At 39.3% G+C, this 23719-nt stretch overlaps 2 protein-coding genes across 2 annotated transcripts; one reads left to right on the top strand and one right to left on the bottom strand.

The window, feature by feature from the left end:
* Nucleotides 1–3940: 3940 nt before the first annotated feature.
* On the bottom strand, nt 3941–18323 carry LOC138050249 (COMM domain-containing protein 3-like). Its single transcript, XM_068896666.1, has 8 exons — nt 18055–18323; nt 14017–14128; nt 12383–12446; nt 9660–9694; nt 7897–7957; nt 6601–6657; nt 5346–5405; nt 3941–4073 (listed from the first exon to the last, which is right to left on the bottom strand). The coding sequence occupies exons 1-8, from the start codon at nt 18191–18193 to the stop codon at nt 4014–4016; spliced, it is 588 nt and encodes a 195-aa protein (XP_068752767.1). The 5' UTR covers nt 18194–18323; the 3' UTR covers nt 3941–4013.
* LOC138050266 (CDGSH iron-sulfur domain-containing protein 3, mitochondrial-like) lies at nt 18322–22932 on the top strand. Its single transcript, XM_068896667.1, has 3 exons — nt 18322–18447; nt 20798–20876; nt 22594–22932. The coding sequence occupies exons 1-3, from the start codon at nt 18401–18403 to the stop codon at nt 22759–22761; spliced, it is 294 nt and encodes a 97-aa protein (XP_068752768.1). The 5' UTR covers nt 18322–18400; the 3' UTR covers nt 22762–22932.
* Nucleotides 22933–23719: the final 787 nt, after the last annotated feature.

Here is a 23719-nt window from a genome sequence, read left to right as displayed (position 1 = left end):
TCAATTATTGCGAAAAATCATCTGGACGAATTTTGATAAGCAGGAACTAAACAAAATTCTCAAAGCATTTGTTTAGAAATCCGTGTCCAAAGCATTTGACAAATTTTTGGCTCACTTTACGAGAAAACGCAAAGGAATCCACACTCCACCTTAACCTCACTGCGCCTAACCTTTTTGATTTGATCGTCGAACCCCAAACTGATCACTGTTTTCTTATTTTAGGGAGGATGGCTATGCTTTATCTCAAGCTTGGTAATTGAAGAGAGGAAGCTCAACTCCAACCGCTGAGCTTCCAGTCAAGACTTCCTACCTCGGAATAGAATAGCAAGCGATGACGATGGGTTCTTTCAAAGACCGCGTTTTGAAGGAGTTGTTCGGCACACTTGCCTTTCAGACAAATAAGATTCTATTGCATTAAAAAATGCTGCGGGGCGCACATTTCACGTGGGCTTTACAGTTACTAACAGCTCCGGCGAATCTGTAGGTCGGGTACTTTGCTGGCCAGGACGGATGTGAAGCCTTATGCGTGTTGTGATCGTTCGTGCGAATGGGAAGAATGACAACTCGATGTTAGCGACCGCCTGCCAAATCGTGGTAGGGGGAAAATGGGGTACATCCCTACGTGGACGAAATGAGATCGTATAAACCACGTTGCCTTTGATCCAGCACATATCACTGGTCTACTTGAAACCGCCGAAGCAAAAGATGGGAATGTGAGACTTCAACAGAGGGAGTATCTGCCGGAGATTTTTTGGAAAATATATTGTTCGCTAGATCTATTGTAGCAAATGAGAGTTACTGCATCGGTAGTAACTCAAGAAATCCGTATCATAAAGCAATGTAAGTATTGTAGTCAACAAACAGGGGATTGCTTGTTTTGAGTGTGGTAAGGACAGTTTGTTATTACATGTATGTATGGTCCTTGTTGTTTTGACGATTAATTAAAAAAAAAACACCAGAAAATAGCTTTGTCACTGTAGGAAGTGGTGATAAATGTGAAGCATTAAAAACAAAAACTGTTACTATGCCCGTCTATGGCAAGAAATCAAGTGTGCATATATAAATACTGTACGTGTTTGTGGAAATAAGAGGCGCCGCTTTGACCTAATGTGTGAAATTTTGAAAGGAAGAGGTGAATTCAGCTCATAGAGTACAAAAACAACACTATATTCCTTGAATTTGACGCCCTAAGTGACGGGTGACTTTGCTATTTTACATAGTACGTCACAATACTGTTTTAACATTTTATTACAAAACCTTAAAAGTTTATGGAATTTACTTGATGCCTTGCAACGTGGGACGTAATTCCTTCTTCGCTTTGTAGACTTAATTTAGCATTCTCACATATTCTTCTTCTTCTTCTTCTTCTTTTTTAGAATAGACATTTTGAACATCATGTTTTATTTAGCATATAAGATAACAGAATTTTCGAACGTCTTTGTAGTACTGTTGCCTAATTGCTTCCTATATATTGTGGTTGTTATTTGTTGTGCCTAAAAAGCCCTATAGGCTGGGAGGTGACAAAAAAGAATGTGTTTATGTACTATTTTCCCCTATATTGCTAGAGGTTGTTATCTTGCTGTCAAGATAAATAACCGGTTTTCCTTGTTAAATAAAGAGATTCAATGTATTCTATCAAAACTTGTTTGTCGATAAAGTTTCGGAGTACATTTTTCTCCACAACAAGCGTGGTTATATTCAAGACGAGTTCAAGGCACTCACGAAAAAGAGAGAGAGGAGAGCGTTCTTTCTCATTCCCTTGGGCGTTTCCCGTTTGGTGCGTGCGTCAGTCTCGCACTCCAAATAAATTCCAAACACTACTGCACAAGCTGCAAAACAGAGAGCATTAGAAAAGGAAAAAGCAAGTCCAACAGAAGTTCTTTTTAAAATGAATATTTGCGTGTCGCAATCATTCTTCGATAATTGTATCCATCTTCAAGTTTTGTGATAGGAAATACCATCGAGGTAACCTGTAACTGTTTGGGTAAGATGTAACTTTATTGGCTATGCAAGACTCTCTGTGATATGTCACTGCTGTCCTCAAAAGCCGACGTCTTGTCATCATCATCATCAATCTCACTTAGCTGACCATAAGTGCTATACTAATGAGAAGGTTGTGACCCAAACCATATCACGGGAAATTAAGAGCAGGTCAAGTCAATTGTTGGTTTTTCATGAGCAAAAAAAAAAAAAACAAAACAAAAAAAACAAAATCGCAAAGTACCCGGAGAAAAACCTTACGGAACAGAGAAGAGGCCCATTAATCTCCGTCCACATGTTGGGAATCAAACCCGAGCCAAATCGGAAGGAGGCGAATGATCTCACTAACGTCACAACTTTGCAGTCGCCGAAAATAACATGAACGTATAAGACGCATGCTCAGCACCATTTTAGTTACTCGTTTAACTTTGAGTTTCACAGGTGTTAATGCTAAATCTTTTTCATGCCTGATGAGAAACAAGCTGTTGATCTCTTGAAGGTCTTGTGGTCGCGTTTCAAGGTTTAAAAAGCCGAAATATTAACCGCCCGTTGGTCGTAGAAGCGAAGCCTATGAAGCTCATATTGTCAATTATTATTCATGTGGTAAACAAATAGCCAAACACTTGGTAACTGTGGGAAGAGTTGGAATTGAATGGGACGAGAAGGAACTTATCTAAACAGCGATTAGAAAGCTTGGACTATGTACATTATTTCCCGTTCGGTATAGCCTTATTTCTCACTGTCCTCGCACCATCCAACATCTCTGAACTGGGCTCTTGCCATTTGACATCAACAAATGATCGTTGCTAAAGACAATGCAGGTGTATCATCATGACACAGGCAATCGATGTTTTGAGTTGCGTTGTTGTACCTTTTCTTGAACAAAATGGTTCTCCTTATATAGCTTTATATTTGGTTCTATATTTCTCTTTGTGAATCATGAAACCCGTCCTTTCAATCTGATTCCATGATTTAACAGCAAAGCTTTTCACATGACGGCTTACGAGACAATGTTGTGAAAATTTAATCCTTTAAGGGAACTGAATGACATTCCTATGCAAACAATAGGCCCTTGTTGTTGATGCAGCTCGAGAGCCCGATCCAAAAAGGTTTAGAATCAGCGAGAAATTATACCAGAGGCTGGTTCCCCCCGCCCCTCTCCCCTCTCCTCCCCTCCCCCTCAGTTGGTTCAGCATTGGACTACTGTGCGGCAGTGCGGTAGGTCGCCGGATCAAAAACTCAAGCCCGACTAACACTCAGGGTCTTTAAATAACTGAGGAGAAGACTCTCTAGTCTTCGCGGATAAGGACGATAAACCGTAGCAACCTTCAATATTCATACCAAACCCTGTGGGACGTAAAAGAACCCACAAACTATTTGCAAAGAGAGTTCCCGGTGTTGAGTTCTGTCCTCTGTGGTATGTAATGGTTGTTAGTGTAAACGCTTGGAGTCAACCTGTCCTATTGTTGAGTCTCCATGGGCATGCTCTTCAAACGGAGTCTAACGGCGAAGTTTTTGTGATGGTAATTAGTTCTAATTTAGATAAGAATGAAAACTTATTTCAAGAAGAGAAACTTCGCACTTAGACTCTTTTTGAAGAGGAGGCAGTCATGAACTCGGAAATGGCCCGTCGTCCCTGGCTTATTAATGTAAAAAAAAGGTCATCTCATCCATCAGTCTAAATCTCAACCTCAGAGCTCTTCTCTTTTGCGCATGACTGAGGGAGAGAAGAGCTCTGAAAAGAGAAGAACCCTGAAAAGCGTGGCTGATTGCTGCATTCATGTTAGTACGAGGAGTGAGCCAATTTTTGGCTATAAGAACTCCTAGTTAGATTTTCCCAGAGCCTTGGGTCATGCGCAGACATAAGATGCGAGGCTCTGGTGACGAGAATGCCTTCAGTCTGTTTAGCTAATGCTATCAGCGAAAGAGCAAAGCATCATTCAACAAAGAAACAAACAAATAAACGACATCAGTTTATTTATAAAAATATTAGGTGGTTGATGAAGTCAGAGAGAGTCTTGGTAGAATAATATTTAAATCACAGCTGCTTTCTCGATACTTTTACATGCATCTTTCAGTTTTCCAACCAAATCCTAAGTAGACAAAAATCATAGAAATTAACGTTAATGGCCTCGAAGGAATGCTTAACGTTACTGACGGTCACTAGACTACGATAGTTTTTGTTGCCGATAGCGCACAATGCAATACGTGAGTGGTGTAAAATACAAAAAAAAGGTGAGTTAAATTTTCATGTCAGCGTCGGCGTCATTGTCAGCAAAAGTGTTAATTAATGTCAACGTTGACGTTGATGTCGGTTACTGTCAGTCAGTGTCTACATTACAGTGTCAGTGTCAGCAGCAGTGTCAATGCTGATGTGAGCGTCAATATCAGTGTATGTCAATGCCGACGTCGACGTTGATGTCAGTTTTAGTGTCGCAATCAGTGTCAGTTTCAATATCAATATGTCGGTGCATGGCATGTCGGTGTCAATTTCAGTTTTCAATGTCAATTATCAGTGTTGATGTCTTTGCTTTGTTTATAGTTGAAATGTACTTTGCCATCAAACTCGTTTACAATGTAAAGGTATTTCACTTTATAATCAGGAAAGAGGCCAAAACAATCGAAGCAGAGTTAAAAACCCCAACTGAAAGGAGGCAACCTGTTGGTTCTTTACAAAGTACAGAAGAGTTGAATTCGGGACCACCGAAGACAAATCCAGCCAGAAATCAGAGAGGGAATGGAATCTGGCGCAAACGAGGAAATCCGGCAAACCTTTTTGCCTATTCTTATTCTTACTATCCATATTTATCTTGACGCATAGTTAGGGCTTTTTAGTCTTAAAGTGCCCTTAACCCCAAAATGTTTTTTTCGCTAAAATGAATCTTTGCACTTGTTCGAAACGCATTGCGGCAATTTTTTCCTTTTTCTAACAAATTCTGCCATTTTATAGGCTTCGAAAGTTGCGAAAATCCAAACATCTTTTGTTCACGACCGAGTCAGAAGGGGAGTGGGTCTATTCCTGATGTGACGTCACAAACTGATTTACATTGCATTAACTCTTTGTAAACATGCATGCAAAGTAGATTGTGACGTCACATCAGGAATAGGCCCATTCCCCTTCTGACTCGGTCGTGAACTAAAGATGCTTGGATTTTCGCAACTTTCGAAGCCTATAAAATGGCAGAATTTGTTAGAAAAAGAAAAAAATAGCCGCAATGCGTTTCGAACAGGTGCAAAGATTCATTTTAGCGAAAAAAACATTTTGGGGTTAGGGGCACTTTAATCTTAGATATGCGGCCTACCTCTTTTTTACATTCAAAAACATGTGGAACAATAACACGGTCCCTAAACAACAAGCAATTCACCTGTAGCTGTTCCATGGAGCAGGAAAATTGGACATCTTTTCCATGCGATTTTCCCGATTCCTGAATTAAGCATACAGAAAAAAGAAAGTCAATCTACAATACTAATGCACTTCACGACACTGTGAAAAACACGGGGAAAGGGTTTGGGACATAATTATGCAAAATCAGTAGGGAATGGAGTTCTTTGTGTTGTGGCTGTCCATTGTGAGTGCATTGGTGGGTGGGTGGGTATAGGAGGTCGACATCAGCTGCATAGCTGCCAAAACGTCAACCTGCTCAAACAAATAACAAAGAGTACCATTTTCATTTTTGGTACCCTTTGCTAGAACAAAGGACAACAACTCTAGCAGTGGTGAAAAAGGCTGAGAAAATCCAGGCTTGAACGGGACTTGAGTCTATGATCATCAGCTCTTACCACTGAGTTATTAAGCCCATCTTACACAAAATACGTTTGCAGTATAACTGTCCTGTGACAGGAGTTCATCAAGGGGATCCTCTATCTCCACTAATTCCTTGAGTCAACCTTTTCCCGAGTAAATTTACTTTTAGGAACTGGTTTTTCCCAGGAAAAGTATCATTTTTCCCCTGAAGCTTAGATAGCTTGGCTTTTACAACAGTGGGCACGCTGAATGTCGCAAGCGAGATAGGCTTCTACACCAGTGAGCGTGCCACTGAATCTCCTAAGGAAGGGGTTGTACAAATTTACTCAGGAAATGGTTGACTCCCAGGCGAAGTAAGGGAGATGGAGGACTCCCCTTGATGAGCTTGTGCCTGTGAGTATAAGTGAAGGTACACGTGTGACATACTTTTTCAGGATCTTTTTTCACTTCCAGTAACTCCGATGAACTTTCCTTGGAAAATTGTTAGATGTCCACATTTCCAATTGAGGTTTTGCACGGCAGCCATATTGCATGGCGGGAAAAATGAAAATGTTCTGCATTAAAAAGAACATTTGTTCCCACAGGAAAAAGAATCTATTGTTCCTACCATGCAACATGACTGCCGTGAAAAACCTCTATTGATGAATTTACCGCACGTGACGTGAGTTTTGAAAACAAAAATCACACTTGACCAGATTGTCGAAAATGTAGCGTTTCTGGAAAAACGTATCACCCAGGCTGGAGACTCCATTTATTTCATAGGGACCCAAAATACCAAAGGAATCAATGCATGTGGTGTAACCTAAGGCTGTTGCTTTTTCTAATGACCGTGAGGTCAATCACATATTTCCGCAACCTTCAGAAGATACACATACCTCAGTTTTTAATGTGATAAGATAGGTGGGTTGATTCACTTTCTCCATTTGATTATTCTAGAGTAAAAGGATGAAAAGTCCAGAATTCAATTTAAAGTACTTCATTGGCTGGTTTCAAGGCATCTCGCTTACTAGATACACTGTATATGTTGCATAATAGAGATGAAACACTGCTTTATTATTGGACATTGTTAAAACACCTTCAAAAACTCGTTAATAATTCATGAACCCAACCATTAAATATCATTTGCACCCTGAGCTTTAAACCCGATAAGACACTCCTCATTAGAACCCTTTATACAAAGAATAGTAATAAGGCCTGGCTTTTTTTATATACATGTACATGTATGCTAATATCTTCCTCTCACAAATTGAACCTTTGCTTGTACTCCCGAGGGAGACACTTTTTGTGGAATGCTTTTATTAAGTCAAAAGACATTAGGCTACGCCTTGTGTTTTTAAAACACTGCTGCTTGCTTTTTGAAAAGTACATCAAAGTTCAACATTTGAATTATCTCTACTGTTGCAGAGCCAAAGTTGTGGATCACTTTGGCCTGAAATATTAGAGACACTACAATGTTAGAGAAATTTAGGAGAAATTTCCTAGCTTGGATTTTTTCTTGCATTGTGAAAGTGAAATTGATCATTATGTCATGGAAAGTGCCCTACGTAAGTCTCAATAATTTTATTGTTAAGACGCTATGAGTTTAGGGTTAGACCAGAGCTTAATTATCCTGGTTTTTGTAAGATGAAGCAGCTTAGATGATAATACATGCACTTTCCCTGGGATGCCAGTTGATCTCAAGGATACCTCTGAAGCTTCCCTTCTAGTACAAGTCATTTTTAGACCTTGGGTAAAGAGAGAGAGTAAGTGTGGAGCTAAGTCAGTTGTCTAAGAAGGAAAAAGTTTGGAAGGGCCAGATTTTGAGCTTAAGGCCGAGAATCTGGTGTGTTCATTCGCACAATGCCACAAAAGCCTGGAATAATTGTGAATGTGAAAACATCTAAAATCTTCGGAACCAGTAAAGGCAACTAAACTTCAAATCCATTAATTTCCCTGAAATTTAAACGTCCTCATCAAAACGAGCAAAGCATCTTCGGCAAAGGGAATACAAGGCGAAAGAAGTCTATTACCATACATGTAGACAATGATTAAAATTATAATAAAACGAAAGATGCCAGCTACTCTACATTTGCAACAAATTTCCTTTCCAGTTCTGGCAGAAGGATGCAAAACTTACACTTTCTCAGACAGCCAAACAATCACTTTTGTTGAAACAATTTTATTTCGTGTACCTTTATATAATAGTCTAATCTCCAATCCACATCAACAATATGAGGATATGAACTTCCAGTCCTGCAAGTAATAAAGATAAAGTTCCTTATCTGAACGTATAGTGCTATTTTTTTCCCTATCTCTTTGACCTCAAAGCTCTAGATTTTATGAGTTGAGGTGGGTGGATTCAAGGAGTAAGGTGTAAAACACATGCATGTACATGTACATGTATCTCAAACTTTAAGGGACAGTACAAAGCTCTAGAAATTAAAAATTGTTGAGTCATATAGCAGCTCTCGTAACGTATAATGTGATTGCATGGCTCGATACCCTAACCCAAAAACAAAAGACTAAACAGTTGAAAAAATGACGTAGACATAAACAATAGAAGCTGTTTACAATACCAAACAATAGCAGGTTGCGGGAGCTGCTACGTTACTGCTTTGTTTTCGGCTTGGGTATCAAGCCAATCAAATTATACGTTACGAGAGCTGCTACACTACTGAAATTGTTACTGGCAGTATGCTATGTGGTGGTTTCATTAAATTAACAATAATATTGTGTACACTGGACCCATCCTTGTTTTCTTTTAGTAAACAAGATTTAACTTGGAGCTACTCACTTGACGGGTACACTGAGACTATTAATTCATAGACAAAGTTCTCTAACTTTTAGTCCAATAATTTGATGTTAAAATGCAATGGCCCTTTATAATACAACAAGGAAGAACAGCCTTTGCATGTGCTGGACATGCCTGGCAGGTGCTAAAGTATTTTGTGCCATCCCAACAAGATACAGTTATTGAAAGAACTATTATCCAAAGATTAATCTAAAAGTAACACAATAACCTGATTGATTTTCTGTTTTGTTCAATGTTGCCGTGTCCCTTTGACAAAGCTACATTGTTGTATTTATTATTAACAACACCTAAACCCATACCAGCAGAACAGGAGAGAACACACAGAAGTGATTGTTTCTATCAATTTTCATAGATCATGAAAACAGACTATGAGACATTTTGAGCAAAATGAAAAACTACATGTACTATCAGGCAAACCTTTGCCTTGAAATAGTGATACCAATAATATATACACTGTAAATGAGGATGGGATGCCACAGTGATGAGAACACTTGCATCCCACCAATGTGGCCTGGGTTCGATTCCCAGACTCAGCGTAACATGTGGGTTTGAGTTTGTTGGTTCTCTACTCTGCACCGAGGGGTTTTTTTCTCCGGTTTTCCCCTCTCCTTAAAAACCAACATCAACGATTTTATGTGTAAATGAGTGTTGTCCTAAGTAGCGTGCATACATATACATGTACAGTATGTAAAAGACATCAAGTGAGGCCTAACACCACAATGCATATGCATCAGGAACTTCTTATGCATCACCCAAGGACAGAGAAAAATCTCTGACCTGGATGGGAATCAAACCCACGACCTCCCGTTTACATGTAGATCACCGTTGCTCTACTGACTTAGCTACAAGGCCAGACGGGAGCAGGCCGTGGCAGTTTGAGGACAAATCAGCTTAGCCCAAGCCAAGTATTAAGTGTAAATGAGTGTTGTTTTAAGTAGTGTGTGTACATTATAACGTAAAGGATGTCAAGTGAGGCCTAATGTCACTATGCATATGATGAATAAAGAACCGGTTTCAGTTTACAGTGTCCCCAATTTGTGCTTCAGTGCGAGAAGACTTAAATAAATAAAGTTCCTTTTATACTCCCCGCCCCTCAATTATTGTTTTTTGACTTTTCCACTAAAGAACAGAAATAAAACAAACCTTGAGAGTAGAGCTTCCAACTCTGGTTTACATTCCTGAAATACAATACTGAGATCATTCATTATTATCAACAATAATATTCATTTTATTTCTTTGATTGTGAGGCACAGGCCGAGAATCCACCAATCTGATTGGTTGCGGGAGTGGGCAGAATCTCTTGACCATGGTCATGGTAACCAAGGACACTAAGTGATGAGTGAAGCTGCGAATTTAATGAGCTTGATTTTTTGTTTCAACTTGTCTAAGAAAGTTTGCTTTTGAACGCGAAACTTCACAAAATGTAAAAAAAAAAAATCCCATTATTTTATTTTATTATCATACTTGATGAGACAATGAATAAAATAAAATTGACTTTCCCAGTTTTTCCTCCCTCCAAAGATAGAATATGGAAATAGATAAAATAAAATTCTTCACCCACCTAGGTCGGTAAAAGTTAAGAATCCGATCCCACCAACGCGTCAGCAAACACGTCGCCCAGCTGCCTTCGGCACTCCTGCTCGATCCTTTTAACTGAAAGTTTCGGGTCTCCCAGCCTCTCCAGGGTGCTCTGGTATGTCACTTCGTTTACAATTCGCTGCTCCGCTATACCCGCACCATGCTGCGTGCTGTGCCTGTGAGTCTGTACACGTCGGTAGCGTGTCGCCCAACGCGTCGGTAGTGTGTCGGCCGACGTGTCGGTAGTGTGTTGGTGCTGTGTTGACCGACGCGTTGGCCGACGTGTTGCCCGACGTGTTGGTGGGATCGGATTCTTAACTTTTACCCCTAGGTCGGTTGTTTTAAAATTAATAACCCATTGACACCCGAACCTCCTTGGACTGTCATCACTGACGAGTAAAATCGTCTGGCATTAGACAGAGTAAAATCTATTGAGTCCGACTCCAACTGTTGCAGTCAATGGGTTATAAATTCCAGGATCAACAACTCTTCCACTAATTAAGAGCATCGATTTCTGCCTTGGTCAAGTCCAGTCCAAAACAGCTTTTGTGGGTCATTTTTTTCTCTGTGCTGCAAAAATTTATGTTTTCAGCTCACTTTATTGCTGACGTGTTCCTTGACCATATTAGGTACAGCAGGTATATGAACTAATAGCATTGTGTCCGGCAAGCCAATGAAAATGCTTGGAAATCTGATATCCGTATTTGTTTAATTTTCTAAGTTCATACAGTACTTTGAATGTTTTATCACTGTGACAGCAATCTGGTTTTACATAGTATTAACAAAAATTTAATGATTAGCTCTGGATGCATGGTTACTAAAACCAGTACATAAACAATAATTATAATAATAACAATGACATGAGTTTCTTAGACGTAATAAATTATTATTATATGATTGTTTATTGTGTTCCTCAAAGCATCATTTGCACCCTCATTACCCTTGGGTGTTCATGATGTATCTTAAGCAAAAAAATAATAATACATGTAATTTATACATGTAGTCCTTTTAGAAGTTGCTATTGTCCATGTTGTCAATGGTCAACTCAAATATTGTAGGTTCAAGTAGTCTTAGAGTTACAGTACAGTACATGTACTTGTAAGTCTACAACCAACAATGACACCATCCGCATTATTGTGGTAAGTGTACAGTAGTATAATGCCCTAAAAAATGATCTTGGGTACTGTTATTTGTTCAGGGATTCCTAGCCAGTCTTCCCCGTCATTTTCTTCCCGAATTCTCTCCTGACCCCTCCCCCTTAAACGCCTGCTACGCAGGCTCAGGGATTCCCGGCATAATCAATACACGTAAGTACGGTAACCATTTCTTCATTAAATTATTATGAATTACAAGCACATTTTAAAGTGTCTAATAGTTAATACACGGCCTACAGGGTTTTTATGGTTTTGGCATCTCTTCACGCAATTTCAACTAACTTTTTAAATCTCAAAGAGAGATTTAAGGGATAAGGAATCTCCCTTGATCTCTTATCGAAAAGAAAAATGGCTTAAAGATATGCTTGTCGAAGCAAAACTGTGAAGGTTACTAGTCAGAACACCATGGACACACAGCAGGAGTTGAGTTGGTCTGTCAAACCCAATAATTTTTACACACATTTTACAAAAAAAAAAATGACATTTTTGCAAGCCTCCCTTGAGTTTTAAATTGGGCAACAGGTCTTGAGAAGGTGGGCAACCAAAAAAAGCCATGGGCAATCAAAAAAACAAAACTGGTTGCCCAAAGGGCAAATTACTGTTACAGTAGTAAGAAAGTACATGTAACTGTCGAACAATGTTGTTGTCTTTTTTCTCTTTTAAATTATTAACCCATTAACCCCTTCCTTGTACACAAGCTATTATTTTGCTGGGTTGTGTTGGCAACAAACTCTGAGAACGATCTTAGGAAGGTAGCCGGTCCCATTTGAAACAGCTAATGACACCACTGTAACACCATTGTTAACAGAGATAGTGGGATCTCAGCCATAATGAATTTTATTCCATGCTCTACAAAATAATATCAGTAACTGTAACCATCAGTTTTTTTGTTTACAAAATAAGGTACAATGTAGGGAAGACTTATCCACTTGTGCTTGTTGGATATGAGAGGATTACTACTAACAGTGTATCATCTCACCCAAGGCGCGCTTAAAGGAATTTATTCACAAGGACGGAAGACATGTTGTTTAATTGTAATACATGTAATAAAAATTATTAAATTTCACAGCACTGTGTCAAGTACCGGTAAGTAGTAATAGTTGTCAGTTAAATCAATGTTACAAATATGCATACCTGGAAATATTTGGAGAAGTATTCTATTTTATCACTGGTCCACTTGCAGTCTTCCAACACAGAACTAATTAAAAGCAAAGAAGGACAATACTTTTTTTCCAACAGAAAAAAAAAATTATTATGAGAATAGCTAAGTATGCACACTGCCTAAAATTAAAGGCCAGTTTGTTCATACACATACAATTGTCAAACCTTATTACTGAATGCTGAATTGGATGTGATGGAGGAATTTTTTTTCTTAATCATGAAGGCACTGACTTTTGGTTATCAAGATGGCATGATTACAGCTTGATCCTAACTATTTAACAGTTGCTTAAGCCAAAAAGAGCAAGAGAACCTTCCTTCCAGATTCTGTCTGTGATTAAACAGCTTTTTCTCCACCGGAAAAAAAAAAGATACTTTTTAAGCACTATTAATTTTCTGTTGACAGCAGGATCTGTTGAAGAGGCCGGCATCTATGTATGGCCGTGTCACATGACCTTCAGTTGCCAATCATAAAAAATGGTTGTGACAAAATAGATACCAGAATTTGAGAAAAGGAAAGAGTGCAATAAAATTAGGAAGAATGTCAATTTTGAGGCCACTGACATTTTACAGTTGTAGGTAAGAGGTTTGAGAGTGATTTAAATGCTTTTAAGCAATAAAAAAAATATAAAAGAGATTTACATTTACTGTAATATATGGAAAACAGCTGCTTTGCCATCCAGCACAGAATTCTTCCACATTGACATATGCATTACACTTACGGTACCGTACAGTGTCTAGTATGTGTCCAAATTTAATGTTAGTACAGGTGTACTGGAACACGTATGTGTGAGCTTTAAGCCTACTGTAGTCCACAAAACATTTTATTAGGTTCTTTAAAACAACACTTTGAACAAGATGTTAAAAGATTACAATCTATCTCTTCTTCTTCGCTCTCCATGAAAATATTGGCATACATGAGTGTGTTGTGGTTCAAAATTTTCCTTGGCTTAAAACTATTTTTGATTTTTCTTTGTCTAATATTCTTTAACATAATCTGAAACAAACTAGAGGAAAATCAAAATTGAACTACATGTAGTTTAAAAAAATTTGAACAAGAAAAAAAATTGATCTGCAATAATTATGCACATGTACATAAATTATTTCATTCATTCTCTCAGCCTTCAATCCCGTCTCGTCCCTTTCCCCAAAAAGGGAAGTTGTGTCGTGTACATGCTGCAGACAGTAAATCAGTTACTGTTCAGTATTGGGAAAAAATAATATTCTATTCCCACACTACTTTTTGTAAGACTAGGTAATTTTGCAAAAACTCAGTTCTTTGGACCATCCAGAGTGAAAAACAATCCATATATACCAGTATGCATAAAACAGCTGCACTGAATATGCAGTTGGATGTTTACAAATTACATGTCTTAACCCATTGACTCCCGGGGGTTCCCCATTGACGAGTAAAATCATCTGGCGTTAGACAGAGTAAAATTTGTTGGCCCTATATTAGTTAAGTCTCACTCCCACTGGTCAAAAGGGTTAAGCCAGCAACAATAATCTACAAGGTGAAAAAGAAAACCAACTTTGAACAGTCCGGCTTGGGAGTCGCAGGGTTCAATGGGGAGTGATTTCAGTGAGTGATTAACCCATTGACTTGGTACCTTATAGTGGGCGAATCACTATCCATCTTGACGGCTTCTAACACAAGGGTAACTAGACCAGCGTATCCCTGCTTTAATGATGCAACATCAACGCTAGCGATATCTTCATCATCTGTGGAAACAAATGCAGATAATTTATTTTTTTTTTTCCATACAATGTACATGTACTCCCTGCAAACTGTGAAAGTATCACTTTGATCAAAATTAATAATAATGATAAGAGCATGATTGGGAACTCTCTTTTCCTCATTTCCCTACAAACTGTACACAGTTAGAACTTTATTAACACGTAGAGGAGAAAAGACAGGGGACATCACCTTCCTCTTTCTTTTTTGTTTCTTTTAATTTGTCTTTTTAACCACGGTACTCATTCAACAAGTGTCAGTGCATTCTGGAATGAATTGGAATTTGGCAGTGTTGGTTTTTCAGTGGAGAGGGGAAAACCAGAGAACCTGGAGTAAAACCACTCGAAGCAAGGAGAGAACCAGTTGACAACAAACTCAACACACATAAGATGCCGGGACTGGGAATCGAACCTGGGCCATACTGGTGAGAGGTGAGTGGCCTCTCACCACCGCACCACCCCTGTTCCCCAAAATGTAGATTGGGCAATGACAAGGGTACATGTAGAAACAAGGGCAATAGAAGAGGTAGGATGAAAAAGGGGTGCATCTGACCGCAATGAAGGAGAACGTGGACTTCCGAGGAAAACTGTACCAGAATGTGCTGAGACTATGGATTATTCATGAGCTGACCACTCATTGAATTGAAATCAATCCGCCAGTAGTCTCAGGTTCAACTTCTCAGTTGCACTACATGTAGTCTTGTAAATAGCCGACTTGTCGGTCTCCAGCTAGCTGGGATTCTTAACAGTTGCTGTTGTTGTTCTGTTCTGCCATTTCGTTGATTGTGTTTCATTGGCCGTGAAAAACCACAAAAGGGGAGTGGTCAATTACATGTAAGTATGACTGTATTGTTTGATTGCATTTCTTCGGTAAATTATGTCACAGGGCTTCCCCAACCACTAAAATTAAATGCTTATAGCATGATTAATTTTTTGCGGAGATGTCTCTAGTTTAAGTTATAATAACAGCTTAAAGTGGTGCTACAGGTGTATGATCAAATTTTTACCCCTTGATTTTTTGAGTGTATCACATAGAATTCCATAAAAGAGCAAAAACGCCATTTACTGTTTGCAAATATCTGCATTGGTTTCGGAGATATTTAAGTTTGAAAAATCGGTAAAATATGCAAATGAGATGACTGATGATGTCATAGACTCAACCCAACATTATCTTGCGTACTATAAAAATAGAGCTAACTCGGCCAATTTGCAGCGCAGACCATTGAAACTTGGTAAATATGTTAGTGATTTTCAGTTTGAAAAATGTTAAACAAGGCCACAAACTCAAGCTAACATATTTATATGCTTGCTGGATCATACATATAAAGTGCTGTTAGCAAATATCAAAATGGAATGCCAAAGGTGGCCAGGAAAGCTTTTAATATGGGGGAGGTCTGGAACCCAGTTTTATGCCATGGTAACAGAACTGTTAAGCTCATATTGTGGAGAACATTTATTAGAATCTTACTGCAAAAAATCAAAAATTTCTGATACAAATTGGCTGAGATATCTCTTTTCATTAGATTTGAACAAAATTTGGTTGAGTATATGACATCACTTGGCTAATTTGCATAGTTTAAAAACTTGAATATCTCTGGAACGAAAAGAGATACATGTATTTGAAAAAAGTAAACAGCATTTTTCTTCTCACGCAGACTACTTGTTCATGTTTCAAAATGGCTTAGGTAGGAAAGATGTGATTTTCATCATAGTACCACTTAAACTGCTAAAGCATACATGAAACGTCTGTTGTACACGACTGTATAAATACAGAGCTCTCAAGTCTCACGCATTGAGCGCGAGTCTCACACATTTCGATGTAATCTCACGCTCTCACGCCGACACGACCATTTCTCACGCATTGGCACTTTTCTCAAAGGTAACTCTACCTTTTAAGCTTTCAGAAGTGCTCATGAATTCTGAATTCATTCCTTCACTGGCACTGAACTTCGGCCAATGTTCAATCTGTTCGTGTGCAACCAATTTTCTTGTTTCTTCAAGACTTTCACCCGTTGATATATGAATTATAGGCCGATATGTTTGCTCAGGCCGACCATAATAACATGGGCTGGGCTCTCCTAGCAAGCAGCATGAAAGAAACAAAATGGCGGACTCGACAGTTCATTTCCAGTGATCTGAAAAGTGTGCACAAATTTCAAAAAAATTCCGGGCGGAGCAGCATGCCTAGAATTGTTTGGCGCCTCCGGCACAAGAAACGCAGGGCACTTGCGCCTTTGGCACAATCTCCAGCAAGCAATTCACACGCTTTGAAAACTTTAAGACTTGAGAGCTGTGTAAATAACAGGACGTAACATGTCAATTGGAATCGATCATCGGAAAGGTAGTCGGTAAGTCGATAGTGCTCGATAATTGCTGATAATTGTAGATTGATCACAGGCTCCCCAAGCTGAAAATAGGTGGTGTATGCGACAGCTTGTGTATATAGAGAAATGTATGGGAAAATCATAGATCGTAAGAAAATTGTGTAAATAACTATCTCATTTGAAATAAAGTTTCCTACCTCAAATGTGTGACGAACTTGTCTCTTGTGCCGAGTTTAGAGCCATTCTGACGCCGTTTAGTGAAGTTATCCGGAAACCGTTACAAAAAGAATAGGAACGCCGACCACTCCATCCATCGCTAGCCAGACCTCACTCCACAAATCGTTTTCTCCTCAACAGGAAAATCCCGAATCGCAATAAAAACAACAGTTCCATAAAGCCCAATAAATTTCACTCCAAATGTGCGTGTTTCGGCGGCCAAAAGACTCGTGACGAACGAAAACTTTGCCTTAAAATTCACCTCTTCCGCTTTCCTCAGAGGCTTGTGACCGAGCAGTCAACAACGGCCGCTTGCAAGCTGGTTTCACCCTCAACTCTGATTGGTCCATTTGAATTTGACCGCGCGCTGGCAACACGACCCTCCAATCAAAGTTGAGGGTGAAACCAGCTTGAGTGTGGCCGTTGTTGACTGCCCGGTCACAAGCCTCTGAGGAAAGCCGAAGAGGTGAGTTTTAAGGCAAAGTTTTCGTTCTTCACAAGTCTTTCGGCCGCCGAAACACAGGTAGTTGGAGTGAAATTTATTGGGCTTTATGGAACTGTTGTTTTTATTGCGATTCGGGTCTTTTCCTGTTGAGGAGAAAACGATTTGTGGAGTGAGGTCTGGCCAGCAATGGATGGAGTGGTTGGCCTTCCTATTCTTTTAGTAACGGTTTCCGGATAACTTCACTAAACGACGTCAGAATGGCTCTAAACTCGGCACAAGAGACAAGTTCGTCACACATTTGAGGTAGGAGAACTTCATTTCAAATTACGATCTGTGATTTTCCCATACAATTCTCTCTATACACAAGCTGTCGCATACACCACGTATTTTCAGCTTGGGGAGCCTGTGGATTGATTGGTTTAATTTGTCGATAAAAGTCGATAATCACAGAGTTCTCAGGGCTGGCTATCGATTTGTATCGACTTTTACTGATTTCTTTCGACATCAACATGTCAACGGAAGCTATGTGTCCCCTTATAGCTCTACGTATGGTCGTTTTTTATCTTTCGATACTTTTCGATTAAAGTCGATTAAAATCGAACCCCAACAACAAAAGTCGATCAAAATCGATAATCACAAGAAAGTTTGTGATCGACTTTTATCGATTTCCGATATTTGTCGATTGATTAGTATTGACTTTTATCGACAACGATCGATTTTTATCGACTATCGAAATTATCGACATGTCACGTCCTGAAATAAGTACTGAGTTCTTTGACTGCCGTTAAAACTGCCAACAATGGTGGCAGGGTATTCAGCAGTTTTTTTTTAATTATTGCATCTGACTAATATCAAGAGCAATCGCTAACTTGATACAACAAAAGAAAAGGATGCAGAATAGAATCAGGAGGCTACAGTGACGTGCTCACCTGTGAGAGATTCCTCATTCTTTTTCTTTAACAGAATATCGAGTGTTACTTGCACCAGGCTCCGAAAAGCACGATCCCCTACTCGGGAAGAATCCCCACAAAGGCTGATTCCTTCAGTTGCCACACTACTTAGGTCCATTTGACCACTGAATTTGTCTTGTCAATGACTTAGTCGCACATTGATTTCAATGCTGCAGTGAGTTATCATTCACCATCCTGAACGAAACAAAACGTTAGCAATACATAACGTACATGTAGTTATCATACGGCTCTGTGCAGACCCGCTGACCTGTTTTTGTTCTACACTTTTTTTCGTGGGATCAGGAACTGTTGCTGGCAAATACAAATGGGAGATTTTTCACCTATTGGTACTTCTTTCGACATCTCCAACAGGTGAGGCTACAATGAGCGACAAAAGTAGTTGAGACACTCTTAGGAAAAGACGCTTTTCGATACTTAAGCATTTGTTCTATTTTATTTGCATCTAGCGTTTAATAATTCTCTGATACCCGCGGCCGCCGCATTTGTAGGCGCTGTGGTCTGCGCAGTCGAAGAAATAGAAAAATCAACATTGTGGCTTGGTTGGTCAAAGTTGATCATTAATTAGGGCACAGATGAAGGCAAGGAGATAAAATGCGTTTTCAGAAGCCTCAGAAATTAAAAAAAAACATCTTATATATCTATTTATTTATTAATGATTATTATTATTATTATTATTATTTTAATAACAAATAAATAAATAAATAAGATGCACAATTATTTTTAATTTCTGAGGCCTCTGAAATAGCATTTTATCTCCTTGCCTTCATTTTGATGTGCACAACTTCAATGGGACATTGCTTCGCATAAGACAAGACATGTAAGGGTCCGCTTAATACTTGAAATGAACTCATTTACATACATAGTTACTTAATCGACCACTCCCATAGGGGCTTTTTTCATGGCCAATGAAACACATACGATAGAACATAACCACATCTTTAAGAATTCCATCAGACCCGGGAGGCAAACCAGCCGGCTGTTTATCACAGTTATAAGTGCAACCTCATTCCCAGGGTGTCCACTGTCGTTCAACAGACCCTGGGAATGAGGTTGTTATAAGTGCAGCCAAGAAGTTGATCCAGGGGCTACGTGCAGGTCATTGTTTTACCTGAAACAACCTATACCTTTACAAAAATGCTAACCTTAAGCTTAAGCATTATTTTTAGGCCTATTGTTAGCATTAGTAAAGGTTTGGGTGGTTTCAGCTGTAATGGTGAAACACTTGACCTGCAGCCCTAACCTGCAACCTGCAGTTTTGTCCTTCCACATTTTCACTTCATTATTGTCAACGAATTATGGCCCGAGAATAGTGTGGACCATTTTTCGTACAATAAACCTGACAGAATCAACTATAATGGTATTTAACATTTGACGTGCTTGCTCCTATCAACTTTTTAAACAAAAACGTAGACAGGCCTCAAAGATACTGGACCAAATTCAATTAAAAAAAGGGGGCCTGTGTGATAACATCAAAACAATCAGATTTTTTTATATTTTTGGTTTTTAAATTTTAGAAGTTTTTTTTCATTTAAGGTTTTATAAATATAGATTTTAATTAAGGTGTTGGCAGGTCCACACCAGCCTTCAGGTTGCCGCAAACTGACCTGCCTTAACAAATAGTATATGTATGTATGTATATGCAACCATAACCTGCAACCCGCAAGCTGCCGTTTACACCTTCCACATGTTCGCTCCATTTTTGCTGTCAGCGAATTGTGGCCCAAGAATAGTGTGGACCATTTTTCTTATAATACACCCAACAGAATTTTCTTTGAGATTTTTCTTTCTTCTGCTCAGTTACAAAAAAAATCTTTTAAAACAAAAGAAAAGTAAAGCATGCGCTTAATTACCAATCTCCTATTTGTCCATGAGTCGATGGTTATGGCGAAAACACTGAAGTGTGCACCAGGGAAAAAATCCTTTTTCCTCAACTACAATCATGGCCGACCAGTCTACCGCGGCAAATGCTGAAATTTCTATAAGGCTTTGTGAAAAAGAGACTTGAGAATGTCTTATTTTAACCCATTGGTGGGTGCTTTTTTAATACCCAAACCTTGCAGGCCTAAAGCCCTGGACACAACAACAACTCCCAACGTTGTTAGGTGTTACATACTGCAGCCATTTGCATACCTTGTTGCATGTTTTTGGGCATTGTTGGGTGAAGTTTGAAACTGGTAAAAATTTTTCAACAACCCACAACATTTATTTTGTTCTGTGGTCGCCGAAGCATAAGCGCAACATTGTTGGATCCGTTTGCACAGCTCTTCCAACATTGTTGGGGCCATGCTCGCCCATCCATTACATATAGTCTCCGTGGAGACAGCAATGCATTTGCATGTTGAAAACAACATGACAGCCGAATTTTGTAAGTTCGCAAAGTCTAATGGGTCGTATCCTTCCCATAACACATTGCACTCCCTTACATTGTCGGAAGTTGTTGCAGCAATTTGCACACCACTGCCAACACTATTCAACATCTTCCAACCAACAACTGCCAGAGTTTTTGTGTCTGTTTGCACAGGACCTTTAGTGCTTGGATACCCTGGATACAACCTTATTGGCACTCTTGTCCAGTCAGAATCGGATCATTTTGTCAATTGTTCTTTTACGAAAAATAGTAAAGTTTGCTTACAAATGTTCTCCATACAGCACTTAAATCTTGTTGTTCAGGCCAGTCGTTTCTGTGATGTTTGTGTGATAGTGCTAAGTCTCCTTATCAAGTCACGCTCGTGGAGGGAAAGAAATATTTCTGGAGCCAGTGTGGGCTGAGCAAAAAACAGGTGAGATAATCATTTATCGTTTTTTTGCCGAAAGCATATTCAAGGAATCTGGAGCAAACTCAAGCAATTTTTGAATGTTTAGTAAATCGTGAAATGTTTCAAGGGAGTGTTTTATTCAATGGATTGACTCTACAACACTGTTTCATGTATAGGCAATGTTATGGTACCAAATTAAACAAAATAATTGCTGAGCAATTCATTTGTGACGTAATATGTTACCACGGCAACAAACGAGAAATCTAAAAATGCCTATATTTGGTCTTTAACCCTTTCAGGCCCGATAGTGCCAAATGGCACTTATAGATTTTACTCTGTCTAACGCCAGACGAGTTTACTCGTCAATGGGGAACCCCTCGGGCCTGAAAGGGTTAAGCTAACAGCATCCAAAAACTATGTCCCCGTTTAACCCTTTCAGGCCCGATAGTGCCAAATGGCACCTATAGATTTTACTCTGTCTAACGCCAGACGATTTTACTCGTCAATGGGGAACCCCTCGGGCCTGAAAGGGTTAAACTCTTTAAAAGTGACGCCCAGTGCTGCAAAAGCCAATCGAAACAAAGCTATCAAAACGTCAAAGGAAATATGATACTTTGCGCGGGAAAAAACCTGTTCCTAAGAATAAACTTACTCTCAAAAGGGTTGTCTCAAGGAATTAGTGGATATAGAAGCTCCCTTTGATTATTCTTGAAGTATTGTGACTGGTTTGAGCTTCCTTTATGTTTTATTCGATATCTCTTTCACTTGCGCCACACATGCTTACCGTGAAAACGGATCGGACTCAAATTTAAGTTTGTAGTGGATTACGCAACTTTAAATGGCATCGATGTTAATGTTGTAATGTTGTTGCCGTGTTCTGTGCCCGAATAAAGAGATTACGAGGCAACAAGAGCTAATTTAAATATCACCCCATCCCCCCACAAATATATCTATGATGTGAGGGCCACTTGGATCGAGGAACCTCAATGTCAAAGGGGCATAGAGTAGTTTTCATTAGTCCATATCCCAGCACTTGGATGTCGAGTCTGTTTCAAAGTGACTCTTTGCTGCAAATCAAACTCGCGCTCATTTTGATGGTTTCTCTCGAAGACTCGTTTTGAAACGGAGGGAAACAGTAACTCGGAAATAAACCATTTAGTGTGGCAAGTAATTTCGCGGTTGACCAACTTTTGTATGGTACTCCGCTTTGAGATTTGCTCAAGAAGTCTCGCGCCACGGGAAAGTAGAACCAATGGTGACCTGCTCTCGCATGTTTTCCCGTATTTAAGGCTGCCTGCGCGCATCTGCTTTGCATTCAACTTTAACGTTGGGCAGAACTCGTTGGGAAAATGTGACACACCAAAAAAAGATGCTCATTCCTTAATTTGTCTGCGTGATAAAAGATTCTCCCTACTCAGTTTCCCCTATAGCCCTAATCCAATGTTGGATTAAAAGCGGCCCAAGGCTTGTACAGTATTTTGCACCAAGTTATCAACATTAGTATGGAGGAGAGTGTGTGTGACCCGGGGGGCGGGACGCAATAGAGTTTGTTTGTGGGTGCATGGCATGACCAATGATGTTCAAACCGGAAAGGTTTCCCAAGATTTTGGCTCCTCTGATCGTCAGAATCTGTTATAATTGGTCGTCAGCATTACTTCGATTTTTTCTGTAAATCCCGCTTTGGAACGTTTGCAGTGGTATTGTGCATTTTGTATCTTCAAGATCTTATTCTTCTTTTCAGCCTTTTTGTGATGGGCGTTACAAAACAACCTCATTTCAACCGGTGCAATTCGTAGCTGACGAAACCAGTTCAGAAGTCTTCCTTTGTGGCTGTAAACGAACAAGCACGCCGCTGTTCTGTGATGGCTCGCATGTGTCTGAAGAAGTCCAGTCAGCTTTGATCAGTTAATCATGTTGGCGAAGTAAAATTTGCATGATGTGTAACTAGACGCCACTGCAGCACCCATCAAGAAGAAAGAAGTATGTTTTTGCAATGTACTACCAGAAATATTTTGTGCCAAAATGTAACAGACGATTTTCGAGGTGTTGCAACACTTTTGCAATAAAGACATGAAATTTGTTTGTTTGTTTGCGGCTTCAATACATAAACGTAACAAAAGAAACGGTTTGGTTTTGAAGAAATGCCTTCGGTTTCTTACCTGTTAAGACAAATAGGTGGCATGGCACCACTTTCTGTTAAACGCCCGTAGCCAGGGTTCATAACAGTAGCACAATGACAATAACGATAACGATAACAATCACAATGACAATGACAATAACAGTAACAATGGTTTATTAAAAATCACATTTTTGCACCCAAGGGTGAATTGCAACCTGTCAACAAAAAACTGCGATAAAATTCTTCTCAAAAACATGTTAAGAAAATAAAGAGATTTCTTTTCCAATGGTGACTCGCTATCGGGGATACTCGAAAAAAAATCCGAGCACTCGCCCTCCTCCGACGGAGGGTTCGTCTCCTGCGGGGGAGCGCTCGGGTTTTTTATCAAGTCAAAATGCTAATTAATGAGAAGTGTATAAAAAGTAAATAAAACAATAGACCTTATTTACGATAGCCGCCATGTTGGATTTGCCTTTATCATGCCGCACACTTCTGAGGGGGCAAACAACCCAAGTAAACGAACACCTTAGACACACAGATGATTTTTTTGTCGTTCATTGAATGTTTATCACCTAAGTAGTAAAATACCTAAGTAGTAAAATAGAATACTTACACAAGTTACTTTGATGTTTTTTTTAGTGAAAAATGAGCAGATAACGAAGTAGAAAGTCAAAATGTCGGAGGCAATCAAAAGATATAAAATTATTGTAAAAGGTATTTAATTCTAAATTCTAAAATGTACTTTTAG

Source organism: Montipora capricornis, chromosome 1 (genome assembly GCF_036669925.1).
Source record: "Montipora capricornis isolate CH-2021 chromosome 1, ASM3666992v2, whole genome shotgun sequence".
NCBI classification, from domain to species: Eukaryota; Metazoa; Cnidaria; class Anthozoa; order Scleractinia; family Acroporidae; genus Montipora; species Montipora capricornis.
This window is presented reverse-complemented; position numbering and strand designations above follow the sequence as displayed.

Bases quoted from the DNA above. Each gene is read 5' to 3' on its own strand.
- LOC138050249 (XM_068896666.1), bottom strand. From the start codon at position 18,193: ATGGACCTAAGTAGTGTGGCAACTGAAGGAATCAGCCTTTGTGGGGAT. The intron at 5,406-6,600 runs GTATGTGTATCT...TGCTTAATTCAG, and splicing joins TTATCACATTAAAAACTGAG to GAATCGGGAAAATCGCATGG. The intron at 4,074-5,345 runs GTGAATTGCTTG...TTGTCTACTTAG, and splicing joins GCTCCATGGAACAGCTACAG to GATTTGGTTGGAAAACTGAA.
- LOC138050266 (XM_068896667.1), top strand. From the start codon at position 18,401: ATGGGAGATTTTTCACCTATTGGTACTTCTTTCGACATCTCCAACAG. The intron at 18,448-20,797 runs GTGAGGCTACAA...TTTGTGTGATAG, and splicing joins TCTTTCGACATCTCCAACAG to TGCTAAGTCTCCTTATCAAG. The intron at 20,877-22,593 runs GTGAGATAATCA...TCTTCTTTTCAG, and splicing joins GTGGGCTGAGCAAAAAACAG to CCTTTTTGTGATGGGCGTTA.